The sequence below is a fragment of the Lathamus discolor genome, chromosome 11 (assembly GCF_037157495.1).
Source record: "Lathamus discolor isolate bLatDis1 chromosome 11, bLatDis1.hap1, whole genome shotgun sequence".
Classification (NCBI taxonomy): Eukaryota; Metazoa; Chordata; class Aves; order Psittaciformes; family Psittacidae; genus Lathamus; species Lathamus discolor.
Genome location: NC_088894.1, coordinates 7,140,144 through 7,157,807, shown reverse-complemented (window position 1 = coordinate 7,157,807; position 17,664 = coordinate 7,140,144). Strand labels below are relative to the sequence as shown.

At 40.4% G+C, this 17,664-nt stretch overlaps 2 protein-coding genes across 3 annotated transcripts; one reads left to right on the top strand and one right to left on the bottom strand.

Moving 5' to 3' along the window:
- Window positions 1-612: 612 nt before the first annotated feature.
- Window positions 613-4,698, bottom strand: MOCS3 (molybdenum cofactor synthesis 3). The gene has a single exon (XM_065691257.1). It carries the CDS (start codon window positions 4,292-4,294, stop codon window positions 2,903-2,905), a length of 1,392 nt encoding a protein of 463 aa, XP_065547329.1. The 5' UTR covers window positions 4,295-4,698; the 3' UTR covers window positions 613-2,902.
- DPM1 (dolichyl-phosphate mannosyltransferase subunit 1, catalytic) lies at window positions 4,381-15,377 on the top strand. 2 transcript variants are annotated; one of them, XM_065691258.1, is made up of 9 exons: window positions 4,381-4,542; window positions 4,912-5,011; window positions 7,099-7,132; window positions 8,642-8,718; window positions 8,837-8,862; window positions 9,801-9,896; window positions 11,326-11,394; window positions 11,689-11,803; window positions 14,980-15,377. In XM_065691258.1, exons 1-9 carry the CDS (start codon window positions 4,430-4,432, stop codon window positions 15,082-15,084), a joined length of 735 nt encoding a protein of 244 aa, XP_065547330.1. In that variant the 5' UTR covers window positions 4,381-4,429; the 3' UTR covers window positions 15,085-15,377. The 2 variants fall into 2 exon arrangements, with proteins under 2 accessions (XP_065547330.1, XP_065547331.1); XM_065691259.1 differs by lacking the exon at window positions 4,381-4,542 and adding an exon at window positions 4,656-4,766.
- The last annotated feature ends 2,287 nt before the right edge of the window (window positions 15,378-17,664 follow it).

The window sequence follows — 17,664 nt, the reverse complement described above, 5'->3', positions numbered from 1 at the left end:
TTCCTTTGCCAAATTCTACTAAGCCAACTAAAAGAGATTGTAACTAAACAAGCAAAAAGCAACCTAAAGACATCAAGAGTGAAGGACAAAGAGAAAAATACACTCTGCTGAGTGACCTTATCCTCTCTGATAAAACATCTTAGACCACCGACTCTATAAGCTCCCGGCACAAAGCAGCTCATCTTCATTCAGTGTCAATACATACCAAATATTTAGCCAGTACTTTGGCACTAATACAAAATGAGTTTTATTGCTCCTCTTGGAAATTCTAAACAGAATTCTGCTATTACATTTCCTGGTGATCAGAGAAACCACCACATGTTTTATAGGGTTCAAAAACTAAAGCAAGTCAAAACAAAAGATGTTTCCAATAATAAGAACAGTTTTGGCTTAGTTATGATCCTCTGGTCCTGGATTTTTCAGCATATCTCCAGAGTCCATCACTGCATGAGGACTCTATTTAGAGGAAGACTTGTAGATCACTTCAGCAAGCCAAGGGGAGAAGAAGAAATTAGTAACAGCCCGAGTATGTAAAGAATTAAAGTCATACAAGCACCACAGACCCCATCTTTGTCTCAGATGCATGGCAGATGCTTTTGTATTTGCTGCAAATTTAATTGCTATCCTAAACCAAGGAAGAGAACACTTTTTTCCTCCCCAAAGAACCTACATTTTGCATACTCCCGAGTTCTTTCCAGATTAACCATCTCTATGTTGTATGGCCCAATTAGTTTTGCACAGAACTCTATGCAAAACGAGCAGATGCATTTCAGATGCTGTACTCCTGTAAGAACTTTGAACCTTAGTCCCTGCAGACTGGCAAGACTGGTCACTCCAGAAAGTCAATGAAATAGAAAAGATCCTTGAAAGTTTATCTGTGACCAGCCTGACTCGATGCATTTACTTTTTTTTGTGAGTTCTGATATCATTCTTATGGTTTTGCACCGTTTTGATTCATCTTTATCACAGCTTTTGCACAGAGTTCTTGAGATCTTAACTGTTTACTATTCAGCACAGAATCAGACTGGTTTCATGCTTGAAATTGTGATACAAGAAATGCAATTATAAATTCGCTACAGAAAGTCCTCTAACCACTACAGGCTGTAATGTCACCTCCATTTTCTTACCCAGAATGTGCACACATCTGCTGCTAAAATGTTGTAACAAAGGAAAAGACTTTATATATGTTATTTCTATCCATTGGAGGTAGCACCCATTTACAGTTAAAAGGTCTCCCCTTTTTCCCTATGTCCGTAGGTTCACCTTGCTTTAAACAATAAGAAAGGAATCACCATGTTAGGTCAGGTTGGTATGTGATACACTATCCACTGTTGAGCAGTGGGAGATGGGGTATTAGATAATTATTGCTACTGTTACCTTCTCTGTTTCAGTTTCTTCTTGACAAGACAGTAAAGAAATGATAGATAGATGAAAACGGATCATCAGACGTTTCAAACAAGTCCCTCTGGTTTCTAATTCCCACAAGCTGAAACCCATCAGAAGTCAGACAGTTCTGACTGAAGTGGGCCTCCTCAACTGTTTTGAAGTCCTCAACCAATGACTCTCTTACTCCGCACCACTGATGCTTACTTTAAGTCACAGCCTTCAGTATTTTCACTGTCCCCTAAATTGCAAGAAATATGACTGTTTATAAATGCACGTAACTGTTTCCTTCAGAAGAGACCAGGATTCTTATCACCAGAACCCATGGCATGTTATAACACAGTAGGCAGTGTGGATGTTCTCAGATTTATTTTACTAAAATATGCCTTTTTGACTACTAACTCTAATGATACTATACTTTTTTTTCCTTTGTGTAATGTGAAGATTAGTCATGACAGGTGGTTTTTTCCTCCTCAGGAAGCAAAGGAAATCCATCCCTTAATTAATATAAGAAGATAATTACTATGCTTAAGTGATGAGGACTCAGGCAGCTCTCTCTTGAGAAGCTATTTATTTCTCCTTCTTTTCATTCAGTTCATCTACAAGAACATTTTAGATATGTGTAGCTCTTGATGCCAGTTAACAAAATAGTGCAGTGCCACTGGTGATACGCACCTACCACAACTAACAGGGAGAACATTTAAGAAATATGTCTTTGTACTTGCAGAAGGGAGGCCACATATCTGTTATTTTCTTTCTCACCTCTTCAATTCATACTATGAAATCTTCCAAGCTCTCACAAAAGCATTTTCTGTATGTTTTACAAACTTTCTGGGCTCAAGCTTGATGTCTTATTAACATTTAACTGCAGTTTCTCTACACAAGTCAGAGAAAACATTCTTTTGCCAGCCAGCAGGTGAGGGTAAGTGGCTCTGGAAGTTCTTCACAGAACAGCCTTGCTGTATGTGATGTTAGCTGCAGCAAGCTCTTCTCTTTCATAAATACACACCACTTCTACAGAAAAAAGATGGTGACCAAAACACTCTGCTCAGCATTGTTTTGGCAATTCCCTATGATGAGCTCAACAGCGTTACTGACCACCTCAACATTAGTTACGTGGTTTTACTCACTACATGGACTGTTGTGATTTGTTTGGCAGTTAAGGAGAAGGAGTAAAAACCTTCAGCACTTGACTCTTGTGCTTTGTCATTCTCTGGGTTGCAACTGCTGATCAGGACTTGTTCTCAATTATCACAGGCACAATTAAGCAGTTATTCCAAGTTTTCACTGTTAAATAATAGCAAAGAAGCACGTGTCTTTCCATATCCATGGACAGTTTTGCATTTTTATAAAAATAATCACGCATCTACAAAAATACACATTTTCAAAATACCATTTAAAAAGCAACACAATATTTCTATCTCCTATGTTATCCACGTGATAGAGTTATGACACAGAGAAGATGAAACCCTATGGAATTTACTATGAGCATTTGTACTGTTTTTCACCATTTAAATTCCTAATACTGAGGAAACGTTGGGTCAATTTTAGTGGCCCAAGCCATGAGCCCCCCTTTAATATCTTTGGCTAACACAGAAGCAAATTCTTTGACAGTCAATTCCTGAAGGATTCTTACAGCCTTCTGGGAATCGTTTCCTAATTTGCAAATAACATATACAGGAAACGATGTCTGGCCATTAGTTCTCTGCTTTTCTTCACAAATTCTTTTTTCTAAGTGTTCCAGATGCGCTTCATCTTTTTCTTCCAATTTACTCAAAGGAATGTGAACAGCGTGTGCCAGGCGACAGATATCCACTTCCACCTGTGGGCGAACATCTAGCAATACATGAGGAACCTGCTCATCCAACAGTTTCTTGTATTGCTCTACAGATATCCTGTCTTTACTAGACAGCAGATGTAAAGTCCTACACTTGTCTGTTGCTGAAGAACCACAAAATGCCTCATAATCCTGAAGGCAGGTGACAGATGGATTATCACCACAAACAACACAGTCTGGCTTCTTTGGTCTTAACTTGATGTTGCGAAATCTCCCTTCCCGGGCATCAAACATCAGCATGAACTGATTGAAAGAGGAACCCATTCCCGAGGCGATCTTCAGCACTTCCAAGGCCTGTATGCACCCCATGATGCCTGGCACAACACCCAGCACTCCCCCATCTGCACAGTTGGTCACTGTCTCTGGTGGAGGGGGCTTGGGGAAGAGACACCTGTAGCAGGGCCCTCCCTGGTAGTTGTACACGACCAGCTGTCCCTCCAGCCGGAGGGCACTGCCAGACACCAGGGGCTTCCCAGCCAGAACACAGGCGTCATTCACCAAGTACCTGGTGGGGACGTTGTCGGAGCAGTCAGCGACGACATCGTACTGCCGGACCAGCTCCAGAGCGGTGCGGGGGCTCAGGGCGCCGCAGTACGGCACGTACTGCACCGTGGAGTTCAGTAGCCGAAGAGCTGCCGCGGCAGACACGGCTTTGGGCAGCCCCCGGCGGGCCTCGCCGTGCAGCACCTGCCGGTGCAGGTTGCTCGTCTCCACCACGTCGTGATCCACCAGACCCAGGCGGCCGACGCCAGCCGCGGCCAGGTACTGGGCCAGGGGGCAGCCCAGGCCGCCGCAGCCCACGACGAGCACGGAGGAGCGGGCCAGAAGCAGCTGCCCCCGCACGCCGAGCTCAGGCAGCACCAGCTGCCGGCTGTACCGCAGGATGTCGGCGGGGCTCAGAGAGGCCCGGGCGGGCAGCGGCGGGAGCTCGCCGGGAAAGGCGGACGCATCCTCCTCCGTGTGCGCGGCGTCCCCCGCCAGGACAGCGGCCAGCCGGTCCCGCAGGCCGCGCAGCTCCCGCTCCCGCTGGCTGATCTCCGCGCTCAGCCGCTCCGCCTCCGCCACGCCGGCCATAGCTGAAGGGGCAGCGACAAACACCGCTTCCGCTTCCTCCCGGTCACCTCTGGAGCATCGCCCTTCCGTTCGCGTCGGGAGCGCCGATTGGCTGTTCCTTGTCGCCGCCGGTTCCGGGTGCGTCAGCGCGCCGCTATGGCGGGCGGCGGCCGCGGTGAGGACAAGTTCTCGGTGCTGCTGCCCACGTACAACGAGCGGGAGAACCTGCCCCTCGTCGTGTGGCTGCTGGCGCGCACCTTCCGCGACAGGTACCGCCCGCGGCGCGGGGGTGAGGCCCCGGGGCCCTGCGCCGGCCGGGGCCGGGCTGCGGGAGGGCCGGCCCTGTTGCCGGGGGGAAGCCCGGAGGCAGCTTTGGCTTTGCACCTCTCGCCGCCGCGGGGCTCGCACCGGTCGCTGTGGTGAGGCTGCGGCGGGATGTGGCGCTGCTGCGGCTGAAGAGCTGAAACAGTGACCTTGGGTCACGGCTTATGCTGTAAGCATGGTCCTGTGGCTGTAACTACAGCATCCAGCTGTCAGAAAATCACCTTGTCTTCGATTCAGTCCCGTGCCGCTCGCAGTGACACGGGCAGTGAAACTGGGTTTGCCTTCTGTTCATTTAAAAATAATTCTCATTTCAGCGGAAAGGATTTTGAAATTATCATCATAGACGACGGAAGCCCTGATGGGACACAGGAAATTGCTGAGCAATTGGAAAAAATATATGGATCAGATAAAATAGTGAGTTCTGTATGATGTATCTTTCATTTTTATCGTACTGGAAAGTACTTGAAGTCTGTAGGGAACAGGAGCCCTTAGAGAACTCTTGGAGAGCAGCATCTCTGGATTCTGCACTTCCTTTACATCCTTAAGCAGTTATTTAGTTTTCACACAGCACTCCAGGCTTAATGTTAAGCTACAGGTGTTGTGCAGCAGTTTAGCAGTGTCATGAGCCAATACACAGAATCATGAACTGTTTGCAAAAGGTTTTCAGTACCGTGCGCGTTGCTGCGTGCTGTGAATAACGAGTAGTGGTTGTTAGTTGTTACTTTGCGCACAGCTGAGGGAAAAATAAGGTCAGGATAAGGTTTAATTTCACTTTAAGTGATGGCAGGAATAAGGAAATTGGAAAGATAAAAACTAGTCTGGATTTGTGATTTTTTTAATCTGGTTGCATTCCTCAATGACGGGACTTTTTCCCCCCTATTGAATGTAGTACTGTGTAACCATCAATTACAAGAAGATACTGTTATTTCTTTGGTGTTTACAACTTAAAGCCACCTTTTTTTGGCAATAAAGGCTTTATCACAGAACAGTGAACCCAATGTTCTGTGTGCTGGTTGTGCTGTAAGCAGGGGCACTTTCTTAATCTATTACTGTGTAAATGCATGGGTTTAAAAAGTATCTGTGAATTAAGTACAATTTAGAGATTGCTTTAAGAACAATGTGTATAAGAAGTTTTGGAGTCTGCCTTTTTTTATCCTTTTTACTTTCTTTTTTTTATACCAGTAATAGAAAAGTTTCCTCACTGTGTAAGAGTTTAGTTTTGAAGTTTAACATGTGGACCATCCCCTGATGCAGTGTTATGCTGAGCACAGTTGAGTGTGAGTATGTGAAGGCACCACCATCAGCTCACACTGGCACCACTGCAGAAGGGTAAATCTGCTGAGAGTTTTCAATAGATGGATTTTCATTGTTTCCTCGTATATACATTTTTTTTCTTAACCTGAATTTTGTTTCCTGAGCAAAGCCATTCTTCTGATTTGTGCTCAGTTGTCATCATCTAAACAGCTTGATGGGGCTTCTTGCTTACTACACTAAGCTTACTGAATGTAGTGTGCTGTTGACTTAATGTGAGGCCAACAGCTTCAAGGAAGTCGATGAGGAACTAAAGTGATTTTTTTTTTTTTGAGTTAATGTTTAAACCTAACTATTTATTAAAAAGCAAAAAACCAACCCAGAAACCAAAATAACAAATCAGCAGAAGCACTGAGGATTAACTCCTTCATATCTGTGTCCATCTGCAAATTGCATTGCTTATGACCACTCAGATAAGGCATCAAAACTGGCCAAGATTTTAAATGTGTTTCAGAAGTATGTGTAGATAACTGCTTAAATATCTACTCTCTCCTCCCCAAATGCTGACTTATATCAATGGCACTTTAGCAAGTTAAATTACTGTCACGATGATCTAGAAATGAGATTCCTCTTTTGTTAGTGGTGGTGACTCCTTTTCCCCCTGCACTTCACAGAGCCCCGCAGGAGCTGAGGATACAGGGCCCGGGTTTAAAGCTTGGTCACCCATGTTCTGGGTGATCGATAATGTTGTTATATGGTCATTACTCCTGGGTTATGTCCATATGCACTCAAAAATCTTGACATTCATATTCAGTACTGAAAGTGATTACTTTGGTAAACTTGCTAAAATATTTGCTGTTAGTGTCAGTCATCCCTGAAGAGTAATGGTCCTGGGGAGACTGTTGTTCAGATTTATAACTGCATTTCTGAGAGTGGAATTTGGGGAAATCATTTAGTTACTGAGATGGCATTTTTAATTTGGGGTTATTTTGTTGATTTTGGTTTTTACTGCAGAACTACTAAATAAAGCCTAAGATGGGTTTGCTTTTAAATATGACCTGATCGAATACCTGTTTAATATAATGGTTTGTTTCTCATGTATTTTGACAGATAAATTTATATTAACTAGATTTCTAAAAATCAGAAGTTTAAGATATTTTTGTACCTTGAAAATAGCAAATTTAAGGTGTCACTAAAATGAATTAAACACTGTTCTTTGAGTAATATCTCTATCTTAATATATTCTGCAGCTTCTGAGACCCAGAGCAAGAAAGTTGGGCCTTGGTAAGTCCTGGTTAACTCCGGTTAGTACTAAAAAAAATAAATCTGCTGTATTCTTTGATTCTAGTATATGAAGTTTGAGTGGGGAAAAAAATCACAGCAACTGGATGACCTTTAAGGTCTCTGCCAACTCAAACCACTCAAGGATGCTATGAAATTGCATTAAAACTTGTAGTATGAAAACTATTCTGGAATAAAGTGGGGATATTTCCATCTGTTAAGATCTTTATCCCTTTTGCCTTAAAAGAATGGAGCCAATGACAAAATGCAGTTTGTTGTTTGATTTATTGTCAATCGCTATCTGCATTTCTTGCTAAATATCTTGCAGTCCCCCACTGGTAAAACATCTGAGGTGTTCAGTGTTCTGGGTACTGCATCTGATTTCCCCAGTCCACTGAACAAAAATCAAATTCTAATTTTGATACTGAATTTTCTGGTTAAATTTCTTTCTGTATTTTTTTCCTCTCATTTATCTAAGAAACTCCAAAAAGCTTACATGCTGTTATGTGTATGTTTTCTACTTTCTCATCCCATGTCCTAATTTGACCAGTATTATGGATTAAAACTGACTGAATTTGACTCTTTTTGTGTACCATAGCTACCACTTGTGCACAATATACAAATCTGTGACACTTCTATGATGTAACTCTGCAAACAAGGGAAAGACAGGGAAGGCAGCTTGTTCACTAACCAGGAGTTTAGTTTTCTGTGGCAGTGCCTGCTAAGGACACCAGTTGAGTGTTTTGTTTTCGGTTTTTCTATTCCTCATGAAGTTAATAGGAAAAACTCAAGAGTAGTTTGGATAAGTGAGAATAATCTGCCAGTTTTTCATCTCTGTTGTGCTGCTCTACTGTCCACGGATACAGTGCTGTCTCTGGATGATAAGACTGGGATCAGAAATTTGCATTCTTGAGGAAAACTGTAATAGCAGAACTTGTTACAGCTCCTATCCAGATAGCTATACCAGTTCATCCAGGATGAATAAAATACAACAAAGTCTAAAGAAAGAGAAAAGGGTTATCTTCAGATTAGGTACCAGAATATTAGTCATGGTATCAAGAACTAACTAACATCTATATACAACTACTAGTAAATTCTGAGTCTAGAAATCAGCGGGGTTTTAACTATTGGTGATTATGTTCTTGTCTGTGTCCTATTTCTAGTCTTCTGTGGCTCATAAGTGCCTGTGGCTCTTCTGAAAATGATATTTCAAATAGTGACCCACTTACCAAGTCACGCTTCTCTGTGCAGCTCTAATGCAGCAGGATTTGCCAATTTTCTATTTATAAAATCTGTTTATAATCTATTTATATTTATAAAATCTAGTGCTGAAACTGGAGGGAAAAGGAAAAGGAATTTTAATGTTTGGTCACCAATACATCATTTTAAAAGAAATTTTATGAGGTTGTAATTGATCCTTTTCTAGTAAAGATTCTAGAAAATCATTGAAGACTGCGGCTGCAAGATTGCACATGTTAAAATAGTGAGGGAAATTCTTTACTGTTTCATCAGGCACTGCATATATTCATGGAATGAAGCACGCCACTGGGAATTTCATTGTTATTATGGATGCTGACCTCTCTCACCACGTAAGTCTGTATTTTATCTATCATTTTTTTAATCTGCTAAAATTAAGTTTTCATTGATTTTATTTTTTTTTAACCCCCATTGCTTCATCTTTTCTGATCTGTTTTCTTTCCATTTCAGCCAAAGTTTATTCCGGAGTTTATCAGGTAGGTGCCGATCCTAGTATGAGAGAATGACTTCTGAATATTTATTGCTTTGTAGTAGTATTTGAAAGCTTTATATTCTTGTGTAGCTGTGGTAAGAAAATTGGCAAGGAAAGAATTTGAATAAAAGTGATTGGCCCTCATTAGATTTGTCCCAGAATAGTCCAGGAAAATAATTAGTTCCTAACTGCAGCAAAAATCCCCAAGTTTAAAGTAACGGAGTGCATATGTGGCTAAGTAGTAGTTCTCTGCCTTGTAATGGCTGTGCAGCTTTAAAAAGCATATATAAAAATGTCATCTTCTGATTCTATTGATTTCATCATGTAAAGATATTGAATAGAGGACCATGTCCTCAGTTATTAGTGAAATACTTCTCTTCCTTTTGCCTACCTCCACCTCCCTGTAACATTTCAGTTGGTGAGAAATGGACAAGAAGCATTACATTGGAGTCTAATGGCAGCAGTCTGTGTAATTATCGACCTTCTTGCCTAATAGGACTGGAGGCCTTACATTTTAGATGAGGTTCTGCAGCAGTCTGGACTAAAGATAGTTCCAGACTTTTTTTTTCCTTATTATTGGTTTGTGTAATTTAAATGTGTAAGTCTGTATTTAAAATCATTGTCTTTTATACCAGAGAGAAGCTTTAAAAATGCCTATGTCGGTCTTTATAAATTATTCATGAAGTAGTCTGTGAAATTCTGTGGCGTAGTTGGTGAAAGATAATCATGAGATTCCCTGAAATAGGTCTTTATAAGAGAATAATCACCAGGTTTTTAAATGCATCATGCTATAACCACCATAAGGATTGCTTGCTTCTCTACTTATTTGTTCAGAGGTTTGTAAAATACAGATTTTGTACTAAAGAGAGTGATTGTTTTTATCTTGTCCAACCTTCATCCAAATAATCCTCCTGTTTCTCTGATAAAACCAATTGCTTATAGAAAGCAGAAAGAAGGCAATTTTGATATTGTGTCTGGAACAAGGTATAAAGGAAATGGAGGAGTACATGGCTGGGATTTGAAAAGAAAATTAATCAGGTTGGTATTTTTCTACATATTTACACATAAATATGTTATTTAGAAACAGTAATTCCAAGGATTCAGCTCAGTCTGTGTGAGCTGAACTGAGTCTTCAGTCAATAGTACTGGGTACTGCAAAATTATGTTAAGTAATAGAAGCATGAATGGTTTGCAGATGCTTTAGTTAAAGCCCACCAAGAAGGAATGCAATGACATAACTAAGCTTGAGAAATGGGTTGGAACAGTGAACAAACCTGGCTGGAATCAGGTTGGGACAGTCAGCTTCATCATGCAAAGAGTGAGCTGAGACTGTTGTAAGTTTAAAGACACATTTAGTTAGCTCTACCAGCTGTAAGGGGCTTTTCCCCAGCAGTAAATCACTTGCTAAACCCCTCTGTTGAAGCTCTGATTTGTCATCAGTTCAGAATTACCTGGCATGATCAGTGCTAACAGGTGATTGCTTAGACCTTGCTGGAAAACAGTTACAAGTGAACACTGGGGAGAGGTTTCACCAGCACTAAGAGGAAAGTTCTGTCAAGGTTGTACAAGCATACGGAGGCTGATACCTCAGGTTTATAGGGGCTTACAGATTCTGAGGAGGTAGTTGACAAGTTTCTGCATAGTCTTTCACACCTAATTTAAGAGGATAGGCATAAGTTAATGATAGTTTATATGTTACTGTAAAGAATTAAGAGAAGTTGTGTCAGCAGTCTGATCTGGAGGTGATATCACAGGGACCATGTTTGGGTCTTCTCCTGTGTTTAATGCTGGAATAAGTGCTCATCTTTTTGTGAACGTAAATAAAATCTACACCCAGTAAAAGAGCTAAATAGACATTACAGAGGAATCCTTTTACTTCATGCTGGACAAGGTGAAGTATTTGCACATCTTATCAGTGTGTAATAGAGTCCTCAGCAAGATAATTGTAACTGGCCTCTCGGTCTTGGGACGTTCTTCATCACTGGAGATTATCCTTATCCTTATAAGAGCAGCATTACCAAAACTGAACCTTGATTAATTTTTTTTTTTTAAATCCAACTCTCACATTTGTCCAGGAAACATTTTTATTCTCCGCCTACAGTGGAGAATAGAAGAAAAATGTCTTGGCTGTTGTCAGATGTATTGTCTCAGTGTGTAGTTGTACTAACAGTTCTACCAGAAAGAACCAGATTGTAAACCTGATTTCTAGAAACCAGTTTCTCCTTCATAGCAATAATCTACTGATAACCTGTGTTTGAAAGGCAAACGTTGGGTTTTCATTTCAAGATTCTGTGATTTATTCATCAAATCTAGACGTGAAAATATATTAGACATATACTTGTTTCATTTTCCTTTTTTTTTTTTTCTCTTTGCTGGTAGGATGATTTTTGATGCTTTTCTAGAAATTCCGCTTGATCTTCTGGAGTTGTGCACTGAGCAATTCTGACATTCGTCTTTTCTTTCACAGTCGTGGTGCCAATTTTCTGACTCAAGTTTTGCTGCGACCAGGTGCATCAGACCTAACAGGGAGCTTCAGGTATGGGTCTGGTTTCCAATTTATCAAGTTTATCTGAAATTAAGAAACTGCTGAACAAGGAACTGGAGGAAGAACAGACCTTCCTTACTGAGGGCTATGAGATCTGTTTGGAAAGGTGTAAGAAATAGACTAGATTGCAAGAACTGTTGCTCCTATGACTTTGTTAAAGTTTGTTTTTTAAATAGCAATCATCTGAGTGAGTAATTCCAGTTAAGATTCCTACGCACTGTCTTGATTTCTAAAGTTCAGACATTGTGCTTCAGCTTTCTCTTTTCTTTCTGTAATCATTTACAGGTTATACAGAAAAGAAGTCTTAGAGAAGCTAATGGAAAAATGTGTTTCTAAAGGATACGTCTTCCAGATGGAGATGATTGTTCGGGCTAGACAGTTGGGATATACTATTGGAGAGGTATAGTAGAAGTTGTGATAAATATATTGTGCTTTCATTTCAGTGTAGATACAGATTACTGGGAGCGCAGGAAATTTTGTGAGCTTCCAAGAAGCAACAAGATTATCAAATCAATCCAAAAAGATTACGTATGTACAACTCCATTTTTCCAGCTTTTCCAGGTGAATAGGAGATCTGAAATCCAGTTGCTTATTCCCCTGGCTGATCTGCTGCTCAGATCCTTCTCTTCTCTTGTTGCCATTTCTTTAGCCACATACAATTTTACGAATTTTTTCAAATGAGGGAAGGCTAAAATATACAGTGAGGCTGCCCTGAGCCTTTTCTTTCCTCCTTCCTATTGCACAGACATCTCTAGTTAGGTCTTTTCAAATCACTTTGTTTTCTCCACCAACCTGATTCTATTTCAGATTTATTCTGTTCTCCATCATTTATTGCCTTGTTATTTTCTAACTTTCCACTTCTAAACTCTTTGAATATGCTGTCTACCATTAGAAAAGAACTCCAAAATAACTGTTAGCTGCTGTATTTCCAGCAGTCTGATTGCGGCCTTTTATATTTCATTGAATTGCTCTTGCTGGTGTCTTTAAAGGTGATTTCTTTTCTCTGGAATTCTTTGTGCATCTTGGAACCAGTTCATCATCAAGGCCAGGTTTGATGAAGCCTTGAGTGGGATGGTTTAGTGTGAGGTGTCCCTGCCCATGGCAGGGGGGTTGGAACTAGATGATCTTGAGGTCCTTTCCAACCCTAACTATTCTATGATTCTATGATTTTCATGACTGACTTGTCAGAGACTTCTGTTGGTGGTACTTCTCTCTCTAAATCTGAACGTTTTGCACTTCTCTATCACCATTGGGCAGAGAATTTCCACACAATAAAGCAAGCTCTTTTTTTCCACCTTTCTCACTTACGGAGCAACATCACTATCCTGCTCTTAGCTGAGGTTTGACAGTAGTTTCTTTGGTCTTCCCATCTAACTGGAGTCATGTACTGCTTTCTGGTATTACTGAATTAAATCCTCACCTATACACCCAGAAACTGAAAACTAGAGTGAGATGGGGGTTTACTTACTATACATTTTTGAAACAGTAAAATACAGTTGTCTGGCTTGAAAAAATTCAGTCTTGGGTTGCTTATACCTCTTAAGGCTGCTCCTGCAAAGACCTTTTCTCTGCCTATTATTTGATCCCACCACCGATGTATTTATGTGCCTCTACTGGTTGCATAGCATCAAATATAAGATGTTTGTCCTTTGGTTCAAGGCCTAACAGTCTTGACAAGGCTTAATGTCTCCCTGTCAGTGCTGGGGCACATGCTCTGTTTTGTCATGGGTCAGTTACACCATCCTCCATAATTCATCTGTATGTTCTTAAGCATCTCCTTCACTCTTCCTTTGGATTCTCACATCTGGGAAGAGTTCTCCCTAACATCTGAAAAGTTGCTTCATTGTTCTGCTTTGGCCTTGCCTTTAGGATTGCCTTTGTGATGTCTGTAACAAACACAACAGTATTCAGGTTCCTGACACATACCTAGCATGACTATTGTATTTTTACTGTTCTGTGTATCATGTCTGTATTGTAGCTTCCTAGAGCAGGAAATTTTCCATTACATTTCAAGTGCATTGATAAAGTATTTCCTGATCATTACTTATGATCTTTACATAGTTTGTAATTATCCAAACAGTAATACTGAAATTCCAGCAGAGGTGACACTCACACATCTCCGTCCTGGTTTGCAGGTGCTGGAACTGTACACACAGAATAGGGGGATTTATGCAGCTGTAAAATGTAGATACAATTGTGTCAGAAAAATATTTCTTAAGCAAAGTTGAAAATGAAGATTGAGACCTGCCACTCTAATAGAAACAAGGGGCTAATGAGATGAACTGGAATGAGCCATACCTGAATAGTCTTGTTTGCATCTCTGTTTCATTTTGCTGTACTTCATTACTATATGTGAAATGTACACAGTGTGTGGAATACACCCTCTGGAAGATGATTCCTTTAGAGTAATGGTAGAACTTCTTAGGCAAGAAAGGCAAAGTCCAGAAGCAACCCCTATACTGAAGGGCAAGACTGACATCTTTAATTAGATGAGATGTTAACCATTCTTTCTTCATGGGTCAGGAAATGTCACTGCAGTGACTACATATTCAGTAGTGCCCCATAGATCAGCTGCCTGTACTTGCTTGGGATCATCAAAGGGAACCTACTAAGAAAGCCAGAGCCACTGCTGAGTCTCGCTGGATGCCTTTTTAGGTATCTTTTTACCATTTTCTTGCCCTGAGTTCTCTTCTACCATTGACTGAGCTGGAGTTGTGAGAAGTCCTCAGCCCTGGCACACATGCAAGGGTGTGGTGGGTTTTGTGTCTTGCTTGCCAGATGATTGTGGTTGAAGCTGCCAGCAGAACACTAAGCCAGTTTTCTAATGACTTTTGCAAATGCAGTTTTTTATTCCAGCCCCTGAGGTATTTTAATTCTGCATATAAACATGTATGGAAATTCTTGAATATTCTAATACAGCCTTGGCAGAATGTCCTGTTTATGTCATCTGTGTGTGGTGTAATTACTGAAAAGCAGCATTTACCCAGTGTTTTATGAGTAGGGAGTTAATCTGGTCAGTATAATCACTTCAGTAAGGAAACCCAAATTAGTGTTTTAAATGCCCTCTAATCCTGTAAATATTCTATAAAATGGTCAAAGAGCAATAAAGACAGGCATTGCTTGTAAAATATACACCAGCTGCCATACCCAGATGTCATCTTCCAGGCAGTGGTGAGGTGCAGAATACTGTTTCATGGTGGCGGGAAGTTTTTGCCTCCCTGAGGCATTGACTTAAAGGTATTGAATTTCAGTGAAGGAAAGTGGTGAAGGTTCATTTTAAGCCCCTAGGCTTCCAGTACACTTAAGCTATTAAGTTTCTTCTGACTGGTGTATCATCCAGCCACTGAGTAATGTCTTTGGATCATCTTTAAAGGTGATAAACCAAATAATTTCATGCTCCCCAGCTATGGGGCATCATTAAAACCACTGGTAAGAACTGGCACGAAGGAAGCCGATCTGATGTTTGCCTTCTTCCCGTGTCTAAACCTGCTGTAGTTCAAAAGCCATTCTTATGTTTACAGAATTTATGATTCTTAAGGTTTTAAACCTTAAAAATAGTTTTGCTTGTTTCAACAGGTTCCTATCTCATTTGTGGACCGTGTCTATGGAGAATCTAAACTGGGAGGCAATGAAATAGTCTCCTTCTTAAAGGGGCTCTTGACCTTGTTTGCTACAACGTGATAGTTTATCCTAAATTAACTTTTTTTTAGGAAACCTTTTTCTGACATCTGTGTGGTTTTTAGTACATAATAGCAGAAGCTTGATAATTTGTGTGGTGACCAGAAGACCTGCTATAAACTAACAGTTAAACAAACCACCAGTAATGAGCTACATATGTTGTATCCCAGAATGCTCCTTTCAAAATAAATGAACTGTATGTTAAACTAAAACCTAATAAAGACTAATGCTCTATTCTATTTTTGTAACAATAATGAAGTCTTAATAAAGAACTAATGATCTTTTGCATTCAGAAATGAATCATTATTCAGCAGAAGCTAAAGATGATTTTGAAATGAAGACAAGCGAGGACATAAAGAAAATACAGAATTTATCTTCTCTTTGTTCTGTGGTTTGCAGATAGTATTTTAAATATATACCAATTAGTTCCCTTTCCTCAGCACAGAAAGACATGTATCTTAAAGCAGACGTAGAACAGTTTCTACAGCACTGATAAAACTTACGTAGCTTAAGAGGAAACCCAGATGAATACAGTGATTTGTTCTTTGTAATGCTGTTCCTAGACTGGAGAGAAGGAATATTCTTTGTATAAGAAAAAGAATTGTATGTGTGGAATAATCTTGTATTCTGTGTATTTGTCCAGAAGCAGGTGATTCCCTTTTCCCATTTTCTTTAGAATCTAAATATTTTTAGAACCTGTAAAACAGGACTATGGCATCTCACCCAGCTTCAGGGTGAGACCCAGTTCACCTCACTGGATCTGAGACATTTTTCTTTGGTCAAACAACAATTTACAATGTGGAATCTCTTTGTTCTAGATCCTGATAAATGAAACACAAACAAGTAACACTGTTGGTTTTTTTTGTTTCATTTTGTTATATGGATGAAGAATATGTCCCATTTTTGGGGGGCTGAGAGTAGTTCTGTGGATATCTGTATCAGAAAATTAATATTAGGAGAAGCCACAGATGTTGCTTAAAAATGATGCCTATTTGGCTGGTGTTTGTATTTTTTTAGTACAGTAGATAGAATTTTTAATATTAGAAAAATTAAATATAAAGTCTGTAAATGATAAATTCATATCTCGGTTACTTATCACAGTGACAGAAATGGTTAAATACAACTTTAAAATGACAGCATGTTTTCTAAGGGACTGCTTTAGACATATTCCTTTCTGCTTTAGTGATATGCTACAGATTCTGGTATTTTTCTCCTTTCCTGGCTATCCAGAGCAAACATTAATTTGCCTTAAAATCATACAAAACCTGTAGCTGTAGGTTTTGAATCTACAAATCACTGGATTAGTGACTTAACTGTACATTTTGTGACATTTGCCTGTACTTTTCCAGCAAATTACATATAATTTCATTTGGTGCAGGCTAATCAAATTTAATATTCTATACAGAAATAAATCTCTGGCTCTAAAGGGCCACTGAAATCTCCAGTGAATAAGTTTCATCTGCTTAATGTTTCCTTGTGAGGTTTTGTGGCTAAAATCAACATTTTAGATAGGTACAAAATTTTTAATGACCCAATAGGGAGTTCTTAGATGTTTATTCAGATTTACATACTACTGAGAACCATTTGCTGGAATACAAATTGAGCCTCAACCAGGTCATATTTTTCTCAGGCTTTTATGTAACAGTGTATAACTAAAGTCCATTGTAATAGTTACTCATAACCTAAGTGCTCTGAGTTAGGGTTTAGCTTTTAGAATGTGCATGCCTACTTTGTGATTATGAAAATGACCTGGGAAATTTCATTTGCCTATTTATGAGATCATGTTTGGAGGAAGGTGCTTTTACATATAAATTAAGATCATAATACATGGCATGGCTTTTGTGTGCTCTGGTGTGTCAAAGTTTGAAACGTGACTGGGCTATATTCCAATTTTAACTAAATAGGTGATAGTTCTTATTTGCTTAAAGGGAAATATTTAAGATATGAAGAAAGTATACTATAAAGAAACAAAACCAAGGGCTTCATGGCATCAGGACACAAGCAGACACTACAATGCTTCTTAAAACAAGAAAAGGTCATAAGCATGAAACTGATTTCAGTAGCCTGCACCTTCCTACTTGTAGAAAGCCCTGCTGAAAGGAACTAATACATGGATCCAGTGGGAATAAAAAGAGTTAAAAACATCCCTCAACCACCAGCAGGTCAAGGGAGGGAATTCTCCCCCTCTACTGCACTCTTGAGAGACCCCCCCCTGCAGTCCTGCATCCAGCTCTGTGGCAACAACACAAGAGGGGACATGGAGCTGTTGGAGCGAGTCCAGAGGAGGTCACGGAGCTGCGGCAAGGGCTGGAGCAACTCTGCACTGGAGCCAGGCTGAGAGAGCTGGGCTGGTTCAGCCTGGAGGAGAGAAGGCTCCTTAAGGGGAGACCTTAGAGCAGCTCCAGTGCCTGAAGGGGCTGACAAGAAAGCTGGAGAGGGGCTTTTGACAAGGGTAGGTAGGGACACGACAAGGGGAGTGGCTTTAACATGCCAGATGAAGGATATCAATTAGATGCAAGGAAAAAATTCTTCCCTGTGAGGGTGCTGAGGTGCTGGCACAGGGTGCCCAGGGAAGCTGTGGCT